The sequence below is a fragment of the Theropithecus gelada genome, chromosome 8 (assembly GCF_003255815.1).
Source record: "Theropithecus gelada isolate Dixy chromosome 8, Tgel_1.0, whole genome shotgun sequence".
NCBI classification, from domain to species: Eukaryota; Metazoa; Chordata; class Mammalia; order Primates; family Cercopithecidae; genus Theropithecus; species Theropithecus gelada.
In genome coordinates this window covers 90535600-90549235 of record NC_037676.1, presented here as the reverse complement: position 1 = coordinate 90549235, position 13636 = coordinate 90535600, and the positions used below count along the sequence as shown (strand labels likewise).

General features: G+C 32.3%; 1 protein-coding gene across 1 annotated transcript in view; it reads left to right on the top strand.

Annotated features, from left to right (window-relative positions):
• MMP16 (matrix metallopeptidase 16) overlaps nucleotides 1-13636 on the top strand; it is a 287196-nt gene that overhangs the window by 160462 nt on the left and 113098 nt on the right. The window contains exon 4 of the mRNA XM_025394261.1: nucleotides 1743-2047. Coding sequence (XP_025250046.1) covers nucleotides 1743-2047 — 305 coding nt within the window. The remainder of the gene's footprint in view (nucleotides 1-1742; nucleotides 2048-13636) is intronic.

Below are 13636 nucleotides of genomic sequence, written 5' to 3'. Positions count from 1 at the left end.
AAGAATATCTTCACTTCAACGCCTTTCACTTGCCATTTCTTCTTCCTTGCCTGCACTGTTTCCACTTGGTTTGCTATCTTATTTCCTTTATGTAATGAATAATATTTACCACCAAATAATCAATGTAAATATAATCTGGATATTTGTTAGAAAATAGTGATAAATGTATCTTAAATGTGTGGTCCAACATAGAATTTAAGGCAATAGATTTTTACCCAAATGTTTGGATTGAAACCTAGCTCTGCCACTTAGAGGTTTTTCTCTAAATTCTTATAAATCCCCACTGTGCTTTTGGTAAAATAGGTATAAATACCCATCTCATTGAGTTACTCAGGAGATTAAATTAGATAATGTGAAGTGCTTTTCTAGCTCATAGTAAATGCTTCATTAATACTATTTTTAGTTTACATAATTCCTGCCCAATATTTATAATTGTATTGACATAGAATCAAGGTAAAAATATAATGTGCATATTATTTTTTCCACTGGAAAGTTAATCCTACAAGTTTTTCCATGCTGATTAAAAAGTCTTAAAACGGGAAAATAATTTTGAATCCTATTTATATAATGGCATGCATTACCGATGCCATGATTTAGCCATACTTCATCATTTTAAATTGTTTCACTTTCGGTTCTCTTTTATGATTACATTTCAATATATATTCACCTGGATATGGTATCCCCTTTTTTGTAATAAAATAGTTTAATTATCAGTTGGGCATGGTGATTACTTCCTATATCCCAGCTGCTTGAAAGGCTAAGGTGGGAGGATTGCTTGAGTGAAAGAGTTCAAGGCCAGCCAGGGCAACACAATCAGACCCATCTCTAAAAAAGAAAAAAGAGTCAAAAAAATTTCATTAGTGTAAGTTCATAGATGTAACATTATTGGTTGAAGTGATCTGAAACTTATTTATGACTCCTCTGAAATTTACCCATTTTTTTCACTTGCATGGTTTGAATTTATAGTGCTATAATATAAAAAATACACATACTAGTTCCATTTTTGTTGTTTAGAAAAAAACTGAGAAAAAATAAACATCTGATTTAGTGCTAAATGAATCAAGGACAATATTTATAGTGATTTAATCCATTTGTTATTAGCATTAGGACAAACTAAAGTACATGATGTCCAAGTTACTTCTTTAAATTCATGTAATTGTTTAACCTTTATATTAAGTAGCTGTTTATTCACAATACATTTTTAACTAGAACAAATTAATAAGAAACAATAGAACATCAGAAATTGTAGTTATTTGATCATTTCTTTAAAAATTAAGAAATAATCATGTATCTGCTCAATTACTATTTACAGATCAAGAAGAGCATAAAGACATTGTTTGAAATTGATGTGTGTAAATACAATGGTGTGCCTCTAAAAATTAGAAAAAAAATGAAATTTTTATTTCATCTGAAAACTGTTGTGCCTCTTTGATCATTTGGCAAATCTGCCTTTCTCTTTCTTATCCAGAAGGTAAAGTAACTGATTGATCCAGTTACCCTACTGTTAACCATTCTACAGAGATCTTCTCATTTAAAACTTTGATACATGAATACTATCCTGAAGAAAATTAAATGATTGCAAAGTAGTGAAATCTAACAATAGAGACAAGAGGAATGAGTATGTGTTATTTCTATTTAATATGACTATTTTCTCTAATATTTTACTTAACTGAATCGATCAAAACTTGTAATAAATTAACTTACACATAACAATACTGATTATTATATTTTCTAACTTTCAGTATAAAGAACGTAACTCCAAAAGTAGGAGACCCTGAGACCCGTAAAGCTATTCGCCGTGCCTTTGATGTGTGGCAGAATGTAACTCCTCTGACATTTGAAGAAGTTCCCTACAGTGAATTAGAAAATGGCAAACGTGATGTGGATATAACCATTATTTTTGCATCTGGTTTCCATGGGGACAGTTCTCCCTTTGATGGAGAGGGAGGATTTTTAGCACATGCCTACTTCCCTGGACCAGGCATTGGAGGAGATACTCATTTTGACTCAGATGAGCCATGGACACTAGGAAATCCTAATCATGATGGTGAGTACATGTTTGTTTTGCAGTGTAAATACTTCTATTATTATTTCAGAATACCCAAGAGATTTAACAATTTACAAACTTAAGGTATAGATCCTAAATTTACTTTTAAAATTACAAAGCAATATGTAAGCATACTTTTATGGCATATTAGGATAAGAATTTGTGTGGGTCATTAGATAATATAGTTATATATGTGTTCTTTTGATTAAAGATTAGAACCTTACACTGTATCTATAAATACTCTAAAGTAAGTTTTATCTTCTTCACAATGTGATTCCTTAGAAGATTTTATAGTCAGTATTTAAGTCATGCAATACATATTAAGAAAATTCTGCTGTGTTTTACACCTTATCACAGTGTTTCTACTTGTAATTTAATCCTGATTAGCATCTGTAGTCTGGCTTCTACTGTATCTTTTCTACATTATTTTCTCTTCCTGTTTTTTTTTTTTTTTTTTTTGAGGTGAAGTTTTGCTGTTGTCGCCCAGGCTGGAGTGCAGTGGTGCAATCTCAGCTCACTGCAACCTACACCTCCTGGGTTCAAGTGATTCTCCTGCCTCAGCCTCCCGAGTAGCTGGGATTACAGTTGCCTGGCACCACACTCAGCTAATTTTTGTATTTTTAGTAGAGGTGGGGCTTCACCATGTAGAGACCACCATGTCAGGCTGGTCTCTAACTCCTGACCTCAGGTGATCCACCCACCTCCACCTCCCAAGGTGCTGGGATTACAGACATGAGCCACCACACCCAGCCTAGTTTCTATTCTATTATTACCTTTCTAGTCTATAATTTTTGCAGGCCAGGCGCAGTGGCTCACACCTGTAATCCCAACACTTTGAGAGGCCAAGATAGGAGGATCCCTTGAGCCCAGGAGTTCGATATCCGCCTGGGTCTGCTTTTTAAACAAACTCCTTCTGTTTTTTTAAAAAAATTAACATTAAGAAAAAAAAATATATATATATACACACACACACACACACGTAATTTTTTGCTCCTTCTCTTTTGTCTATCATCCATTTCATTGGTCTCCCAATCTGATGGGACTATATAATTTATTATATTTTCATTACATCTTAATTTTTACCAAAGGTCATTTTTTGCAACTGTATGCCAACATATCTATCAGTTTTCTAAGCTTACAATTATTCTGATATGCAAAAATAATGTAAAACTCAGAAACCTCAATAACTTTTAGCTACTTAATATGAGAGTAGTTACTTAATATAAAAGGCATGTGTTTCTTCCTAGTCAACAATGCATATTTCAATTCTGTGTTTTAAAAAATTTGCAGTTATAGGATCATAGAATAAGATTTCTATATAGCCATATCACCAGTTTTTATTGTGAAGACTTATTTTTCTTCTGATTGTAGAATGTTATTCAACTATAAGTGTACATTTGTTTAATGACAACTAATCACGTAATAAAACTCTTAATTTCACCTTGATGAGTTAACCGTAGTCATGACATTAAGCTTTGTTTGTTCATAAGAGGGTTCAGTTACCTGGATTAGTGTAATTAATAGCCTTGCAGTTTTAGGATACCCAGGGTTCTGTCATGTTTTGGATAGGAAAAATTAGGTTGAGTTAAATTTCAAATAACATCAATTTCAAAGAAAAAATATAATAAATAACTGTTGATGTTTTCCAAAATAAAGTATATAGTAGTAAGATGATTTTTTTCAAATGGTTATTAATAGTTGTATGTGCTCTAATATTAAATTATTATTACATTTTTAAGAACAGGTTTGAAGACTAGTGGAGATTTTAGTATAATAGAATGAAAAGCCAAAAACTTTGCAGGCCAACAGACTTATGTTTACATGCTGGCTAATTATTCAAAAATGTGTAGACTTGTTTTTACCATGCAGTTTATATTGCAGGCCTGTAAGCATGATAAGTAGAAGTGCTTTTTATGCAGGCATGTTTAACCTACTGTATACCTGAGCATCTAATAATAAAATATCTGGAACATGGTAGTTGGGGCATACCAGTTTGACACATAAATCATTTAAAATAAAGCATGTTTGTTTTGTTTTTTTTGTTTTTCCAAAATCACACAGGGATTCTAGTGAAATAATTCAGACTTCTTGAAGTCAATTAAAAAAAATTTTTAATAATATAAGAAATGCTTGCATTCTAAATGATTGATAAGAATAGCACTTATAATGGTAGAATTTTACTGACACAGGCTGCATTTACTTCCAGGGGAAAGATTTTCTTTTGATATTCTGAAAAGATAAAATTGTATTTTATTGCAATAATGGATCTAATGATTAAAACAATTGTAAATCTATAGTTTTGAAGATGTGTCAGTTTGACTTTGTGACCTCTTAAATTTAAAATTATTAAAACCCTATATGAAAGAAATGTCTATCAAGTTCCCTGTATTTTGTCTTAAAATATTGAAGTCCTCCATGAGGAAGGTTGCATGAATTCTTTAGCTATAAGCTTTATTAGCTGGGATTTTTTCTTTTCTTTTCTTTTCTTTTCTTTTCTTTTTTTTTTTTTTTTTTTTTTCCAGAGACAGGTTCTCGCTATTTTGCCCAGGCTGGACTTGAACTCTTGGGCTGAAGCAATCTTCCTGCCTTACCTTCCTGAGTAGCTGGAATTACGGTATTACCTGGTTTTTAGGCATCAACCAACACTCTGAAAATAAAGAAAATCTTTTGGGAAAAAAATCTACAGGGAGATGTTATGAGAAGAAATAATAATGTTTACACGGATTTGAGTGTGGTCAGTGCTTAGAATGCTTAATAGTTTTGTATGATTTAAGAATTTTTCCAAGGAATGTATATGTGGGAAAAAATTCTGAAATATAACGTGGCCTAAGGGGAACAATCAAGTCAATGCACTTTTGGCTGACAGTATTCATCAGTCGACTTCCGGAGTATGTTAAATACGTTTCTTAACAACTCTGGAAGTATAACATTCTTTACGCATAGACAAATGACCAAAAAATGTGAACAAAACAATTGTTTAATATTTGAGTTTTTATTTGGAGAAAACTTTGTGTTTACCTGTCTAACAAGAGCACTGTGCTGGTGAATGAGCCTGAAGGAAAGGACTCTGCAAAATAATAGTGTTTCAGAATTTCAAGAGATTAGGGAGACATTAATTGACTGTTGGAGATGTGATACCATAAAGATTTACTGCTTAATTGAAATTCAAACTTTTAACCAGCAACAGCAGGGCAGCTAGAGTAGTGTCGGGCTGAAGTATTGATCATTTATCAAAAGAACAGCCTTTGTCTTTGCTTGTGGTACTGGTGGCTGTGGGGAGAATTAATTCATTTTTACATTCGCGATTCTATGTGTGAGACTATCTTTTTATATCACAAATATGCAAGGCACAATTCTGACATCTTCATTGATAAACTTTTTCTTTTCTTTATTCTAGTCCTGGAATGCCCCCTGGCTTACTTACCTGGATTATTTTCTTTCTCTTCTATTCACAGCTCTTGAGCAGCTAGGAAACAAAGCAGCTTGTTTATTTAGCAAAAATGCAAATGAAAGAGCCTCTTGATAAGTACCCAGCACATTTTCCAGAGCATATTGCTCAGCTAATGAAGGCAATTTGAATTCTGTCTACCTTAAAAGAGATAAACAGTGTCTTAGGCTGCCAGTAACCCTTAATTCATTGTTATCTACTTTCCTATCAATTTGCTAATAGTCATACCTTTTGAAAATTCAAGCTAAAGACCATTAAGTGAATTACAAAATAGTTTTATTAAAATGAACATATTCACACTCACTTATATACACAACCCTAATACAAATAATGCCTTTTTTAAGATTTTTTATTTTCGTAGAATGAATCAGCAACACAGTTAACGTCATTAACTATTTTAAAATATGCAAATTAATTCAAAATAGAAAATATTTATCATGGTAGTAGTTTTAAAAAATATACATTGCTTGAATGTGAGTTGGAAAATTTAACTCCAGCAAAATGTTAAGATTCATTTTTAGCAACAATAGGACATTGTTTCTTTGTCTATGGTTAAAGTTAAAATGGTGCTATCAATGTAAAACAAACGTATCACAAGGATTCTTCCTAATTAGACAAGCATCTACAGCAGTAATATAATTTTAAATGGATACTCTCCAAGCAAAGCAGGTTATCTATTAAAATAATATGTAAAACTTATGACAGAAAAAATATCTAGAGGCATATCCTATTTTAACACATAGTTGCAATTTTGTTAAAAAGAATACATTGCAGTGACTCTGCTTGCTGTCAGGAAGTTCACTGCCTAACATGAGGAGATAACCAGGAAGGTTATCAACGCTGTTGTAGCAGGCTGTCAAAAAAAAACAAAAAGAGAAAAATTATGATAAAAATGTCATCTGAGACATCAAAACCATTAAATTCAGTTCATCATTCACTGTGAAGTGATTGACATCTACATCCAAACTCACTCATTCCTGAGTACACCTAGTTTAAGTTAAATATGTTCATGGTGTGATACTTGAGTCAATGGACAGGACTTAGGCTGACCTTGGAGAGTTAGCTTTCTGTGACCGAGATGTCCATTTGGTGCCATACTACAGAAAACACCTGTGTAGAAGTAAACCTAAGCCTTCCGCAGGTTTACTTCTGCACAGGTTTACCTCAGGTTTGCCTTCCCAACCTTTCCTGCTCATTTTGCAACTGCACTGCTATATAATGTTTCTCAGAGGCCTACAAAATTTGAACTTTGATATTTGAGGAAAGAAAGAGTTAATACTGCATTAGTCCGTTCTCAGACTGCTATGAAGAACTACCTGAGACAGGGGAATGTATAAAGAAAAGAGGTTTAATTGACTCGCAGTTCTACATGCTGTATGGGAGACTTGGCTGGGGAGGCCTCAAGTGAACTTAAAATCATGGTGGAAGTGCTAAGGGAAAGCAAGCATATCTACACATGGTGGGAGGACAGAAAGAGAGAGAGTGAAGGGAAAGTGCTACACACTTTTCAACAACCAGATCTCCTTAGAACTCACTCAGTATCACAAGAACAGCAAGGTGCAAATCTGCCCCATGATCCAGTCACCTTCCATCAGGCCCCTTCTCCAGTACTGAAGATCGGATACCAACTGGATATTTATGAAGATGCCTATCAGTCAGTACAACCAACTGTAGGAATACTGTCTAAATTCATCTGTCCTGGAGTTTTTGAAAAGGAAAGAACTTGATATGCACAGTCAAGGACCTTAACTCATCCTTAAAATAAGTTAACTTATTAAGATTTTAAATTCTAAAAATATTAACTCTACCACATTTTTCTTATCATGTTTTAAAACTGGAGAATGAACTCTCTCAATAATTCGGCTTTCACAACTATTATGGAGGATTATGTATATTTGCTTTTAAAAGCATGACTTCTTTCCTTTTTTACTGGAATGAGCTTCATTTTACTGAATCTGTTTCATTTTACAAGACTGGTAACCAAAAGTTTCATAGTACTGACTTTTTAAAAACCTTTCAATTGCATAGCCTTACATGATTACTATGCAGTCTCTACTTGGTTATTTATTTTTAGATCCTTGTGTGCAGTTGGAAAATAGCAGAAAATTTGATATAGTCACATTCACAAAAATATGTCACTTGTTAGTATTACACAAATGTATAAAAGGATCACGAACATTAAAATGCATATAATATAGAGTTCTAAATAAAGGGAAGCAGATTAAACCAGAAATTCCTATGACTTAACACAACTGATTTTATTTCTTGCCCTTGTGGTGGGATAGAGGAGCTCTGTCCAAACACTCTATCAGAGACACCAAGAATAACGAAGGCTTAGCATCAACACATGATTTTGGAAGTTGCCTCAGCTGTCAACGGCTAGGCAGCGGTTGATAAATCTGCTCATGTGAGGGATTTATATGCCATCCCCTGGTATCTGTGGGGCATTGGAGGACTCCCTGCAGACACCGAGATGCACAGATGCTCAAGTGCCTTATATAAGATGGTTTAGTATTTGCATATAACCTGTGCACAATCTCCTGTATATTTTAAGTCATCTTTAGCCTACTTATACTACCTAAAACAAGGTAAATGCTATGTAAATAGTGGTTATACTGTAATTTTTAGAGAATAAGGACAAGAGTTAAAGAGTCTGTACATATTCGGTACAGATGCAATCGTGTATTTTTTTTGTTCAAATATTTCAATCCATGGTTTATTGACTTCATAGATGCAAAAGCCATGGATGTGGAGGGCCAACTATTCTACTAAACTGTTTCATTTCCCCCCTGGTTGCACTAAAGTGCAATACTATGGCCACACCTAATCACAAGGAAGGCGGGAGAAAGGTGACAGGTTTAATGAACAGCTAGTCCGTGTCTGCCACAACAATATGTTGAGAAGTAAATCAATACTACTTGGATTTTATATATACTTTGAATCTCTTGGTAAGTTGTTTAATCATAATTCATACATATTTTGCCCTATTATCCATTATTTAGCTATTGTTATTTCTCTTCTCTTACATAGTCTGTGTAGAAATGTTCCTTCTAATTCATCTTTAAGGTTTTTTTGGTCCTTTATTCTAGACAACAAGACAAAATGAAATCGAAGTTTCAATTTTCATCCCCTTTTTTCAATATAGACAGTATCTTTAAGTTTCTGAAAAAAAATCCAGTTGGTCTGAATTAATGATTTAATGGCATTATTGCTTAAATTATCTAAGACTAGTAACAGATTTCTACTTTAGTTTTGTACCTTTTTTGCAGAATTACAGCCATACCACCTTAAAACCTAATATGCTACAATTTTAGTAAATTTCCTACAATGTAAACAAAGCAACACTAGCTACTAACAACAACATTTAATTTATAACTCTCTTCTTTAGTTGAAATCAAGAGTTGCCAGAACCCCCACCCTCTTCCCTAAATCTATTGACTACATATCATGAAACCAGCAGAAATAGACCTTGTTATAATCCACAGTGGAGATTGTAGCTTTGCCATTGATTTAATGCATCAGAAAAAGAAGAATGTGGGCATAAGAAAGACTCCACCTCTGTTCAGTAAAACTGTACGTACCAGATGCATATGTCCTGAGCAGTGGGAATTGACCTAAGACCATGGAATATCAGCCTGCTTTCCAGGTTTTAATTGAAAAGATTGTTTGACCAGCATGTAAAAAAAAAGTAGTGAAAGTAGGAGATACTATAAAAAGCCTCTCTATGGGTTATCATCAACCTTAATCAAAGATGCATAAAGAAGAAAACAATTTAAAAAAAATAAAGTGCTAATTTAAGTGCACATTTAATACATTCCAAACACAATTCTAAATTAGTTTTGTGTATTTAACTCATTTATTCCTCAAAACAAATTTGTAAAATATATAGTGTAATTACTTCCATTTTGCAAGGGAACTGAGGCAGAAAATTTATTAACTTGCCTAAGGTTAGGTAGTCGTCATAACAGAACGATACCATTAAAAGGATACTGAAGAATCAAGGAAAAAGGAATATCTACTTGAAGACTCAGGAAAAAAAAGGCTGTCACTGAAAGTATTTTATCAAGAAAACCAGAAAAACAATATTAGAAACAACTCAGAACATCCATTTCTGTGCTTGCTATGGATCAGGAAAAGAAAACCTGTTATTACTGTAAAAACTGACTCTGTCATGTGGAAGAAAATCTTGGTAAGCCATTTCTAGGAAAGTATGAATAGATAAAATGATGTGAAAGCCAAAGATAAAGTATAGATATTGAAGATCTGGTAAATAAATTCAGCTTAAGAGTGCAAGATTCTCTCAAAGGATGGAGGAAGAGTAGGAAAATTAAAGCAAAATAAATAAGCAAACAGATAATAGCAAAAATGTTCAATTCTAAAATGAGACAGTAGTGTGCAATTCAGAAGTCATTTTATTCACTGCAAAATTGATAAAATCAGATCCATAAGTACATATATCCTGTAAGTAAAAGATTCTTTCAGTCACTATGCAGAAAAAAAAAAAATTATTCCCAAAGGACTAAAAAGTAAAACTAACCATTGTTTTTACTCCTGCTATGCAAATTTCTAAAAGACAATAGAAGAAAATAGAAGACATAATATTTTTATATATTCTAATTACATGCATATTATTTTCATTATTAAATTATATCTGTAGTTTTAAAGTATTCCCTTATAAATATATGTTTTAGAAATCATGTGTCCTGAATTACACTTCCTGTGATTTAGTAGTAACATAATATAAAGATATAAACAAAATTTGGACCGAACATTCAGTATTTATATAAATGTGATGTTAACATAGAAGTCTGATAATGTATTTTCACATATTAATCCTTCAACAAACATTTTTTTTGATCATGCTATTATGAAATATTTGATAGAAACCTAGGGAAAGACTTAGCATTATGTAAAATTTAAATGAAAATATTAATGATCTATACTGCCATAAGAGAAGCAGAATTTTACAACCTACAATGGATATATAATACACTAATTTTAACAAGTAACATGTAGATATTTTAAAAGAAAACTCTTGGAATGGTTACTTCTGGAAGACAAAATATTCCAGAGATTTTTCTTACTACTAAAGAAGTAGATAAGCAATAAGGTACAATTTGTATTGAATGTTTTGACATCACATTCAGGAAGGATAGCTCCAAATGATCAGTAAAACAGTGAGCTCAAACTAAGAGTTTTGAGTGGTGAGTATGTGTGAAAAGCAGAGACCAAACCTTAGTTCAGGGGCAAGGTGAGCAAATTGAATCTGAAGCTCCCACGTTAAAATACTGCACTTGGATATGGACAAAATGATACACATACATACACAGCTCCCTGCATAAGCAAATATATATCCTCTAGAGGAAACATACTGGGTTTAGGCACCCAGCTATTTTCACAGGTGGCTCTCATGCAAATAGAGGTTTAGGAGCAAAGATCACTAATACAGAAGGAAACAGATTATCATGAATGAGAATCAGCTCTACACAATAGATTAATCTTCAGGATTTCAGATACTGAGACTATGAAATTAAGTTGCATAATCTTAAAATAGGATATCTTTTAAAACTTCAGGATATCTTTAAAAAGGAAAAAATGGAATCACAGAACTGAGCAGACATCAAGTGACTATGAAAAGGAACCAAGAAGAGCTGAGGAATAGAACTTTAGAAATGTAATAGTAAGAATAAAATGTAATCATAAAAATTAGATTGAATAGCAGGCTAGTATTGGTTGAAGAAATATTTTGTGAACAAAAAGATAGATTTGCAGATAGTAAATCTGTAAATTGCAGTATGGAGAGTAAAAAAGATAGGAAGTATTAAAAGGTAAGATATATGGGAAATAGGACAAAATGATGTAATATAATACAATTGGAGTCCCAGAAGGAGAAAACTGAGAAAATGATGGAAAGATATGCAACATGCAGAGTATACTTGTTGATAATTATCTGGAAGTATAAATATGAATCCACAGATAGAGGAAGCTCAATATATTCAAAGCAGCATAAACTAAAGGCATGCATGCGCACACACGCACACATACACAGACACTTATTTTATAGTAACTGCTGTATACCAAAGAGAGAATTTTTTCCAAACCAACAGATAGAAAAGACTCATTATGTGCAATTTCACAGGAAACTCTCATAGTCACTGGAAAGTCAAGAAGACAGTGGAATACATTCAAATACCAAAAGAAAATAACTCAACCTAGAATTGCCCAGCAAAACTCTTTCAAAGGTTAGGATGGAAAAAAAAATGTATAAAAGGTGAGGCAATTGACCATTCACTTAACAGTTCTTCAAAACTTTCTGAGACATGAAGTACAGGAAGAAAGAAAATATTCCTAGAAAAAAACTTAGATGAAATAATTTTGATGAAAGAAAGTAATAAACATTGCATGCATACATTAATAAAAATGTGTAATCTGTATAACTAAAAAGAAATAAAAGTTGATTGCATAATAACAGCATGTAAACCATAAGACATGAGAATTAAAATCTTCTCAGATCCTTATATTGTCTTAGCATTAAGGAATTAATTTTTTACTATATTAAGTGGGCATAGTAAATCTTCACGGATAACCAATAGTAGAAGAGGTAACAATAGAAGAAAACCAAAGTAAATGTAAAATTGCAACAGAAAAAACTATAGTTTTTAGAAAACAAGCAAATAAAAATTATAGCATAAAAAAGCAAATAAAGTGATCAGATGATAATATGATAATTTTAAAATTTCAAACATACCAGTAACCACAATGAATATAATTGAACTAAACTTGCCATTTACAAAGTAAAGTTGTTGGAATAAATAGAAATAAAATGCTATCTATAGTTTATAATAATTTATATACAAAATGTTAGAGCAAGTGACAGTGAAGATGTGAATCAGCAAGAACATTTATACCTGCTATGTAGGAGTATAAATTGTTCAAACAGTTGGAGAAAAGTTTGGAATATAAATTGTTCACAGTTGGGGAAAAGTTTGGAGTATAAATTGTTCAAACAGTTGCCGAAAAGTTTGGCAAAAACCTAGTAAAATTCAACATTTACATAAATATTTACCGAATTTTTTTTTATTTTGTTTTATTGGCATTCTAAAGAAAGCCTTGCCCTTGTGCATTAGTACATATATACAAGAATGTTTTCATGGCATCATTGCTTTTAATAGCCAAAAAAGAAGGACCATTTAAATGTTAGTAGAATGAATATATAAAATTCTTATTTATTTAGAATGTGGAGTATTAAGAGACAGGGAAATATAGTACTATGGCTACAAGCAACAATCTAGATGAATTTAAAAGACAATAATGAATGAATAGGGCAAATTGCAAAAGACTAGATACAATATAATGACATTTTTTCTAAGGTTCAAAACAAAATATATATTCCATGTGGATATAGGCATGTAAATGTGCTTTTCGAAACAGCAAAGGATACCACAAACTTGAGGATAGTGATTAGTTTTGAGGGAGGTAGAAGAGTAGAAAAAGAACAAACATACCTGAGTAGATGTAAAGGAGTTGGCAATATTCTGTTTTGAACTTGGGATTGCAGATTTTCAGATGCATGTTATTATGTTTTGTAATTTACAATAAATTGTATGTGTCTAACTATAATTACATAATATCATAGGATCTTGCTGAGCATATTGAACCTAAATAAATATTGTTTGATCTTAATTGAATTGTACCAGTCACATTGAATTGAAGTTTTCATGCACAATGGAGCATTTGAATTGAGAAATGAAAGAAAAGTGTAATTCTGACAAAGAGAAATGGGAAGAAAGAAATGTTAAAGCAAAAGAACTATATGGGAAAGATCATACTAAAAATGATTAGGAATATTTGTCCAGAACCACGTTGCTCAACCTCAGCACTATTGGTGTTTTGGAACAGATAATTCATTGTTGGGGTAGGAAGAGAGATGTTCCTATACATTACAGGCTTGATGTTTAGCAATGTTCCTGGCCTCTATCCATAGATACTGGTAGCATTTCTGAATTGTAATAACCAAATATCTCCAGTCTTTTCTAACAGTCCCCTAGGAGATAAAATCATCCTCAGTTGAGAATCACTGGTCTAGAAGACAAGGTAATTAAGAGTGAATAGTAGTAATAATATGAAGACTAAGAAGATTG